This window comes from Pogona vitticeps, chromosome 3 (assembly GCF_051106095.1).
Source record: "Pogona vitticeps strain Pit_001003342236 chromosome 3, PviZW2.1, whole genome shotgun sequence".
In the NCBI taxonomy this organism is placed as follows: domain Eukaryota; kingdom Metazoa; phylum Chordata; class Lepidosauria; order Squamata; family Agamidae; genus Pogona; species Pogona vitticeps.
Genome location: NC_135785.1, coordinates 252035565 through 252045698, shown reverse-complemented (window position 1 = coordinate 252045698; position 10134 = coordinate 252035565). Strand labels below are relative to the sequence as shown.

Below are 10134 nucleotides of genomic sequence, written 5' to 3'. Positions count from 1 at the left end.
GCAAAACATTTTAGTCAGCCCTTGCAAGTCTGGGATGAGAACAGTAAGATGAACCCAGTATAGTCTCTCTCTCTCTCTTTTTTTACAGACTCTGCTGAAAATAAAGCAGAAAACAATGGTTCTACAGCAGTGTTTCAGGTGTTGCAGATTGTCTTATATGTGCTGCAGCCTGTTAAATAATTTCTTCTTTGATCTTTCATAAAGGGATAATGAAGTTAATGTGTGTGTATGTATGAGAAACAGGCCCTTTTGGCCAGGGCTGCGGGGAGAAAGAAGCCTGTTTTCTAAGAAGAGATGACTTTATTGAAAATGGTGTTTATGCAAATATGTGGGGGTGCAGGTTACTTCGCTATTATAAAGGGGGTCATGATTTGAAAAAGGTTGGGAACCACTGCTCTACGGTTTGCTGGAGAGTAGCAATATGCAGTGTTATTCCTCATCTTATGTTCCACTTGTATGTCTGTGTAAATAAGCACAACATACAGGCCAAAATCCTTTTGCCTTGCTATCCAAATGGTGCAACTTTTTGAGGCAAATTGTGCAAAGTTAAGAAATCACCATAGATATTATCAGTTGCATGCTGAGTCATACAACTCAGTACGCAACTCACAATGTCCATGGTGATTCCTTAACTAGCGGCAACACATCTCCAAAAGCTACACTGTTTGTGCTACTCCAGTGTAACTTGTTAAGAGGATATGGGCCACAGAAAGCTTGGAAGCATTAGTGTAAAACACAAACACATTATGATGAGCATCTGTCCTGTCACTAGGATAAAACTTTGAATACCTTTGCTGGGAGAAAGGCAGTATAAAAATGAGGTACATGAAATACCTGGGTATGAGCCACTAAGAGAAGTACGGATTTACTTTTTTCAAATAATTATTAACAGGTTTGTTTTTATTTTTTAAGTTACTAAAAATGGGAAAATTCCCTCAGAATTAGCCACCAAAATAAAAAATGAAATTAATGTTTACAGTTTCACAAACAAGTTCTGAGTGTTCAACAATTAGTCCATTTTTAAGAGTTGTTGTTTAAATTTTTAATTATTTCCCCCCAAAATTCTTAAAATTAAACTTAAACAAGTATTCACAGAGAAAGGGTTAAATATAATAAGGAATTGGAGGAAAAAGATGAAAGATAAAAATACTATGAAGGAAATTTTGGGGCGGGAAGGAGGGATATTTTGGTTAAGCATACTCCAAATGGAAAATTGTACAAAGATGTTGACCAAAAAATTAGGAGAAATTGGAAAATTGACAAAATTTGAGATGATTATTGAGCAAAGACAAATTCAAGGAGAAGGAAACAAAAGAAAGGGTACAGTTAGTTTAATTTATAACACAAGCAGGATCTTAAAAAGCTATGATGAAAAATCAGTGGCAAGAGGATTTAGAGGAAGAGGTCTAAAATGAGGATTGGAATAAAATATGGTCACAAAGAATAACGAAGAATATATCTATAAGGGTAAAAGAAAATTGTCACAAGGTTGCATGGAGATGGTACTTTACTCCAACAAGACTGAATATAAGAAATAAAAATGTACCATCTCAATGCTGGAGATGTAAAAAAAGAAAAAGGGACCTATATGCATATGTGGTGGACTTCTGAAATAAGAAAGAATGGGCACTGGTTTTTAAAGAAATTAGAGAAATGATTGGATATAATATTCAAATATCACCAATTATTGCCCTTTAAGAATGACCACATTAAAAAAGAACAGAAAGGGTTAATTATTATAATGGTCAATTATTATAATCGGAAAAGTGATAAGCAAATTAATCTTGAAGATTGGTACAAAGAAATTTGGAGTCAGTGATTAATGATAAACTAACATGTGAGATGAAAGTAAGGAGGGGAATGACAAAATATGATTTTAAAGAGGTATGGAATTTATATTTGAAGTATATATTTGTGTAAGGGAAAGGTCAACTCATAAGCCAGCAGAAGAATCAATGTATTCTGGAGTGGAATGGGATGAAAAGGGACTAAAAGGATATTTTTGGTTACCTAGTCCCGAGGGTGAGGGTGATACGGGATGGGAATTATAGGTGTATTGTATGTATACACATTTTATGTTAGTGTTGTCATTATTAACTTCCTTTAATAAAATTATTATTTAAAAAGTAATTATTTTTAAGATCCAAGTATGGAAATGTTATAAGTCTCTAACAATATGCTTCAAAGAAACATAATCCTGAATAAATGTTTGGAACCTTTCAAACTTTTCACTGTTCAGCCAAACTAAATCTTTTCAGATAGATTTAACATGGAGGTTAGAAGTGGGATACAAGCAGTGTTTAAAACCTTTTAAAAGTTATTTTCATTACAAATCTCACTGGCCTTTAATTAATATTTTAATAGTTACAAATTCTGGTTCACACTTGTCTAAAAGTCCAGCTATTTGTAGCGGGCACTTAACAAATAACAAGTGAAAAAAAATACACAAAGAACATTTTATTTTCAAAATCTGAAACATGAAATATCCTAATTTCTTTTCTGTAAGTCAGACTCCCTCCATGTCCATAATTCAAAGATTTAAACAGATATAAAAACAGGCGGATCAATATGAAGCAGTCACCTGCAAGCTGCTTATTCTAAAACTGTGCCCGCCATCCTTCTAAGAACTTGAGATTTGTAAAAAGGAAAAATTAGCTCACAAAACCGAAAAAAGAAGTCATTTGGACAGTAAGTGAACCCTTAAAAATGCTAACCCGGCTGAACCAGGTCTGAAAACCTAAATATTGTAACATGTATTTACATTGCATTTATTTTGAAAATAAATGAAAACTTGAAGAACAAAGGAAAGGAGGCAGTCTCAAGCGGAGTCAAGTTGAAAACCCTACATTTTTAGACGACACAAAAGGAATTTATGCTGTGAAATGACCAGGTGAAGAGTTATGGGAAAGCAAATAGGAAACTCGAAAGGTGGACTTTTCGTACCACTTTGTAGTGATCGTGGTTCCCAGCTGTGTGCTATGAACATTACACACATGGAGCACAATTCACCACAAAGCGGCAGTCAGGGCTCCTTAAAGGAAAGCATGATTGTATTACTAGACAGCTTTTTTGTTTCAGCAACAGAGCTTCTGCAAGAAAGCACAAGCGGATTATAGTTTAACGCTATTGCTTAGCATCTGTGCCCAAGATGGCGTTCAAGCGGAAAAAACATGAAGCTGCTTGAATGGAAAGCAACTTTTGAATGTTCTTGCAGCTGGACAGCTGCACCGCAGCTGCTTCGTACTGAAACTGCAATACTTCCTAAATAACCCACAACTTTATTTCAGAACAGCTGCCCTTGGTATGCCCTGAGGCCCACTGGTCTTTGAGCAACTATAGTATACTAACTCCTCTACAACAACGGAGAGGGGGAAAAAACGTGAAATGAACACTTGAAATAATAGTCATGTTCAATAATACCTGTTGGTCAGGAGCAAAGATTCAAATATATTTGCTTTTCAGACCAACTACATTAAATTAAGGCACCAAAAAACAAAGTACGTAATACTTTAGTGCCAGAATTCTGCCACTCTTTTATTATATGGGTTGAAGGGACGTTACTCAAACCCACTCTTCTTTTGTAGACAACAAAAATCCACACATCCTTACCTAGTGGGTCAGCTTTCAGTGGCTCTTGTGATCCACAAGAATCTTTTTGTTTTGTTTTAATTTTACTCCTAGCACAACTCTAAAAGCAGTTGAAGAGAAACACTGATGGACAATCCTGTAACGGAAAGACCTCACAAAAGTGGCATGTGGCTGTTTGTGTTTACTTGGAGATTAAATATTCTTTCCCAACCCATGACCGTGTGATGGATCAATGGTGAAGCCCCTCACATCGGGGAGAGGTGGTGGGTTGAGAAAGGCTGTTCTTAAGACACTGGATAGTTAACCCCCCCCCAAAAAAAACAACAATTAGCAGAGCTTCTAATAAGGTATTCAAAGCATAAACATGAAGTGTGCTTGCTGGGAGTAGATAAGAGTGCTTTAAGCCACATTAAAAAACCCACCCCAAAATCCTTTCATACAAGGCAGCAGGATAAAACACATAAAACAATGAACAGGTGGCTAGTTTCTTGGCAGGGCCTGGATTGGTTTGAGAGAGACCTGAATGACTTGCTCTACACACAGACTGTGTCAAATCACAACCCTATTGGGGGGGGGGAATAGCTCCCACTTAGCTGTGTGCTCCTGTGAGAAGTTGCAGCACTTCTGAAGAAGTTCTGAACTAGATGGGTTTGCACAAACTTAGAAATGGGAGTGGGGAACCTGTAGCCACCGATATGCTGGAACTGAAATTCACACAATTCCTCATCTTTGACCGTGATTACTAGGCCTGATGGGAGTTGCAGTCCAATAAAATCAGGAAGACGATACATTCCCTAGTCTGGGCTTAAGAGATATGGATTTTTTTCCCCATCTTAATTTGTGGTTTTGCTACCACAGGACCGCATGTACATGATACAGACAGAAACTAAAACAAGCAGAGTAGTGTTAAGCTCCAAGGAGAGGAAAAGAGGCCTTTTGTTGCTCCATCTTTTTCTAAAGATATGGTCACAATGGTTTAAAAAAGGGGGGAAAGAAAATCTGGTTAGCCAAACCAAAGGGCTGGTGGTGACTGCATTGAACTGAACATCACACCATCTGCTGCTGCTCAATTTGAATAATCAAATGCAATTGTCGCTTTGCAATGGCCGCATTTAAGTCCCACAGAAATTCTAGGAGCATCCCCGTCAGAAGATTTTCCATAGGCACAAACTGCAGGACCTGCTGTGGGGAGCCCGAATCAAGCAGAGTCCTCATGCGCTCATTCAGCTTCTGCAGGTACTGGACAACCGGGTCTGGAAGACCTTGATAGCCAACACACAGCAATACGGCGCTGTTCCCTAAAGGCCGAGAAGATGTGGGACAAGCAAACGAGACCTGCTGGAAGCAGCTGTGCAGTATGAAGACGATGCCAGCCATGAAGCGTGTAAAACAGGAAAGAACGGGCAGAACCAAAGCGTCTCCTTCCTGAAGCTGAGGGATCACCTGCAGGAGGAGCTCCAGAACCTGCTGTTGATATTTGGGTTCTCCGTCATGAAGGAGAGAACAGCTGAAAGCCGAGAGAGGTGCTCCTTCAAGGAGTTTCACTTCCAAGCCGGTTTGGCTTTCGGCATCACAAAAAGATGGAAAGCCAACAACAAAACATTTGGGTTGGTTAGGCCTGTCTTTATTTGAAACGTCTTCAGGATGCTCCATAAGGTCCACCAGTTCAGACCATATAAGTGATTCTGTCAGAACTGAGCAAGAGGGACATTCCTGGTCCGCGAGTCTCATGAAGGCACTGGCCCCTGCCAGGCCTACGAAAGATTTCTCAAGGGCCTCATTGAGGCTCTTTAAGGCGTCTCCCTCACAGAAGGGAGAACATGTCACTCTGGGCAACCTCTGCCCCTCCAAGATATACCACAGGTGACAGTCTGGGTTATAAGACACCCCTTCTAAAACACAGCCTTTCCCCACGTTACCAAGAGTGTGTTGTTCAGCCCACACGTTAAGGCAGCCCTTTGCCAACTTATCTTCCCATGACAGCGATTCCAGCAATTTCCTTTCATTGTAGGTGCAAAAATATTTGTTCCTCAGCCCACACCATTTGGAGTTCATGCTGTAGCCCACCCGGGACCTCTTCACCAACCAATTGTTTCTGACAATGGGCTTCATCTGGTATCTGTGCAAAAAGAACTCTACAGAACAATCCCGTAAACCATCTAGCTTTGCACGCTCCCCCTCACTCAGGCTTTCAAAAAGTCTGAGGTTCTCCAAAATCGTCTCGGTCTGGTGCCTGTGAAAGAACGAGCAGCATTGTTCATGGACTTTAAGGAATGATTCTGGAATTAAATGCTGAGGGAAAAGGGCTCTCTCTACCATCGCGTTCCCAAAGTTCTGCATCATCTTGGATAAAAGCGGATGGATGGCTTCTTTGCCCAAATAGTGAAGGCAAACCACATAAACCTCGGAATTTCCAGCTTTGCTTGTGGCTGGTTTAAAAACATGCACCTCCTCAAACGAACAGTTCAGCAGAAACAGCAAGTTCACAGAAGAATGCTCAAATAAAGTGAACATCTTCAGAACAAACGATCCCCCAGGGCTGAGGGTCATTAAGGCCGTGACCGTTTCACAATAATGCAAGGAGGAAACGAGCGCCTCTTGTTCCCCTGGATTTCCTTGGCAATCAAAGCTCCCATCAGAGGTGACCAGGTGAACCGTGGCCATGTTGCTTATGAAACGTTGCAATCCTCTGAGGTACTTCAGGGTCATGACATCCCCTGTATCATCAGGGCCAAAATACCACCAGGGCAAAGTGTTTGCAATAAGTCGGTCATCCATAATCATCATAAAGGTGTCATTGGCTTCATGGTACGGGTTTAAGGTATTGGCTACCCAATTCCAATCGCAAGGGACATGGTGGGACTTCAAGTAATGGTTTAGGCTGGCTATAAAAGCACCGGGAGCTTCACAAAGATGTACGGAGTTGAGCTCTCCATTTTGGAGGGCCTCGCACGGGAGCAGAGGAAAACGGCACAAGATTTCGTGGAATTTGCACCACGCCTGGGTACACAACTCAGCATTCACAGACTTCTTCAGATAAGCAATTATTTTCCCCGCTTTGTTGGTGAAAGACGTGTGTTGATGCCACTCGTCCAATCTCTTATCGCTCAGCTTGTTCTTGACTTCATTCAGGGAATTTTTCAGGGCAACAAGGGAACCGAACTCCTTGTGATCACAAATAAAAACCTGGCTGGAATCCGGTAACTGCCATTCGTTGTTGGGAGGTTTGGTGTACAAAAATTGCTTCTGAAACAGCTTCTCGGTCTCGGCAAGGATGTCGGGGCTAAACTGGTGAAAGTTTGCACTCGGTTCAACATGCACTGCCTTCTTTTGGCTGTTCATCGTCAGAGAGAGGCAGCCCCTGAGAAGACGAAGACAGCAAATGAGAAGGACATAGGATACACCATATCTCATGATAGAATCCGCTCATGTGCAGAGGAGAAAACAAAAGGAAAGGGATCCTCACCTCCTCCCCCAAATACTTCATCTTAAAGCAAAAGCAAAGCATGTTGCTTATATACTGCCCCACAGCACTTCAAAGCATTCTCTGGGCAGTTTCCAATTTAACTATGCAGGCTACACATTAGCCCTGCAGTAAGCTGCGTACTCAAATTACCAACCTCTTCGATAAGGAGATTTTATTCATTTGTCTATGCAGAAATAAAGAAAAGGGTATGGAAATCAAGTTATAGTCCCACATTCAGGCAACATGAATGTGATTCCTTGGCCTACTTAAAAAACCCACAGGAATACAGTGGTGCCTCGCTAGACAGTTACCCCGCATGACAGTTTTTTCGCTAGACATTGACTTTTTGCGATCACTATAGCGATTCGCAAAACAGTGATTCCTATGGGGGAATTTCACTGGACAATATTTGGTCCCTGCTTTGCAAACCAATTTTCGCTAGACAACAATTTTGACAGCTCCCTCCGCGCTCGCAAAATGGGTGTTTTCGGGACCTAAGCTTCGCAAGACAGCTATTTAAACAGCTGATCGGCAGTTTGGAAAGCAGCTTTCCTATGGCCGATCTTTACTAAACAATGACGATTCTTCCCCATTGGAACGAATTAAACAGGTTTCAATGCATTCCAATGGGGAAATGCTTTTCGCTAGACGACGATTTCGCTAAATAGCGATTTCAGTGGAACGGATTATCATCTTCTAGAGAGGCACCACTGTATAAGCAACAGCAAATTTCAGAATGGAAAAAGAAACTGTCACTCAGGGGGGCACTGAGGTTGGGTTTTTGCAGTCCTCATATGATAAAACAATATCCCCCCCTGCACTGTTACCAGATCTCTCCTCTATTGTGGAAAAGGAAAAACAAAGAACAGTTTTGCCGAAGCTGGGGGTGGAGGAGAGAGTAGTATGTGAACTTGCTTGCTTAAATATTTTCTTCTTTCTAGTCCTCTTTCATGGCAATTATAAGCTTGCTAAGCCTGCTCAACGCTTTAAATATTTAATAAATAACAATAAAATTAAATAGCGCAACCAATATCTATGACAGACAATCCAATCAAAAGCAAGCACTAAGGATTCTCACTGATTTTAACAGAGGTGATTTGAGGAGGAACTTAGTCTCCCATTGAGGTAATGGGATTTTTATGGGCCTAAACTTGATGGGCTTTTATCCATGGTATTTTACAGAAATAAAGCAACGAGGCTACTCCATCCCCACCCTTGATGTTTTGTCTTCCAAAGATTTTACCATTTAACTTTTGCCACGAAGAACGATAAAGGGAGAGGGCAGGATACAAATAAAAATGCATGTAAGGAGACATAGTTTATGGGCATACTACTAAAAACTAGAGATAACAATATGCAGTGACAAGTAATAATAAATAAATTGGAGTAACAACAGGCACAGGGAATACCTGTTCCTCAACTATTGTAATACATGCTTCATATATCTGCACAAAATCCAACCACATTTTATAGATCTCACATTCTGTAACTACTGGCATACAAAATAGGCTTTAAAATATCCCTATTCATTTAGTACAAGAATTAACCCCCGTATATATTCTTAATTGGGAGTAAATCCTGTTGAAATAACTTAAGTCTTACCTTGGCATGAATGTATGTAGGATGACCGTGTGTCTTCTCTACTCAGAAGTAAGCTCAACTGGGTTCACTGGGACATACTTCCAGGTAAATGTGGCGCAGCCCAGGGCTGCTTTCAAACAAAGTACTAAAAAAAACCCCTCATGTATCAGACGTAACACAGTGGTCTTTCCTCGCTGCACTTTCCCGCATGCTGTAGGTGGGCCACAATCTCACCATTTATGTGCAGACAGCGAAAAGATCCAAGGTTTCTGCAAGAGATACACTCATCTGTGTTTTAGTTTATAATTCACTGTTCATTGCAGGCCACAACTTCCAAATAGTGGACAAGAAAACCCTGTGATTAGTAAATATGTGGCAGATTCCCAACCAATCGAAATTTGCAATTTGTTTTAAAGTCCCACTAATTCAGTGAGCCAACCCTATACTAAGCCACAGGATTTCAGGTGGCTGGTGGGTGACCACTTACCCAAATATAACTGATTGAATAGGTCTACTTAAGCCTTCCAATAGATTCAGACCAGCACTGGAAAACATGGAATATAGCCTCTCTTTTTTTAAAAAAATCACATTTCTAGCAAAATATTTAAAATAGGGAAGTCCCACTACGTACTTCAGACTACAACTGAAGAACTGCCTAGTCAGAAGGGCTACTGAAGGTGCTGACTGGGAGAGTCTTAGGAGCTGAAGTCCCCCCCAAAAAACCCTTCACAATTTTGTTGAGCTCCGAGAGTGACAAACTTCACTAGTGGACAGTCTTGCACCCATCCCACCCCCCATCATCATCTTCTCCTGCAGCACAATGCTGGGCAGGTTCCAAAAAATCAGTAGAAATCAATGGGAAAGTAACCATATTTAAAATCACCAGTAAGGCACCCTTGGGGTGTTTGCCTCCCACTGCCAGAATCTGGGTCCTCCTTGCAAGTTTCCACGCAGGCATAAGGGTGGGGGTGAGGAAATCCAGCAGGCTAGGCTAGCATAGTAAAAAAGGGATCCAGAAAGTTTTTAAAAACCTACTGGACCTCCATTGATCAGGCCAACTCTTCTCCTCTTTCATTCATAAACATCCCCTTCCACACATCCTGGCTTCTGTGTGTTAATCATTAGCCAGGCTTAGAAAAACCGCCCCTTCACCTGCAAGCCCCCTTTCCCAAGGAGCGACGATGCCCGTCCTGGCTGCTGAACCGCGGAGACTCATCCGGAGAAAAGTTACTCGCCCACCGGGGCTTCCTAGACTCACAGCCACGCCCACGCGGACAGCTGCTCCAATACCGACGCATGCGTACTGTCGACTTTTTGGGGGAAATCCACTTTTCCGCGCACGCGTACTTTAGAGAGGGTTCCTCGCCTCTCTCTTCCCCCCCCACCCCAGCTCTTCTCGTACTACACTTCCGGTATTCACGCGAAACTCTTGTCTTTCTAAACTGCGCCTGCGCCTGCGGATTCCTCCGAGCCAGGACCCGCCCGGCTTCCCGCGGCTG

General features: G+C 41.6%; 1 protein-coding gene across 1 annotated transcript; it reads right to left on the bottom strand.

Annotated features, from left to right (window-relative positions):
* Positions 1 to 2442: 2442 nt before the first annotated feature.
* CMTR2 (cap methyltransferase 2) lies at positions 2443 to 9929 on the bottom strand. Its single transcript, XM_020815334.3, has 3 exons — positions 9788 to 9929; positions 8657 to 8904; positions 2443 to 6949 (listed from the first exon to the last, which is right to left on the bottom strand). Exons 2-3 carry the CDS (start codon positions 8662 to 8664, stop codon positions 4636 to 4638), a joined length of 2322 nt encoding a protein of 773 aa, XP_020670993.3. The 5' UTR covers positions 8665 to 8904; positions 9788 to 9929; the 3' UTR covers positions 2443 to 4635.
* Positions 9930 to 10134: the final 205 nt, after the last annotated feature.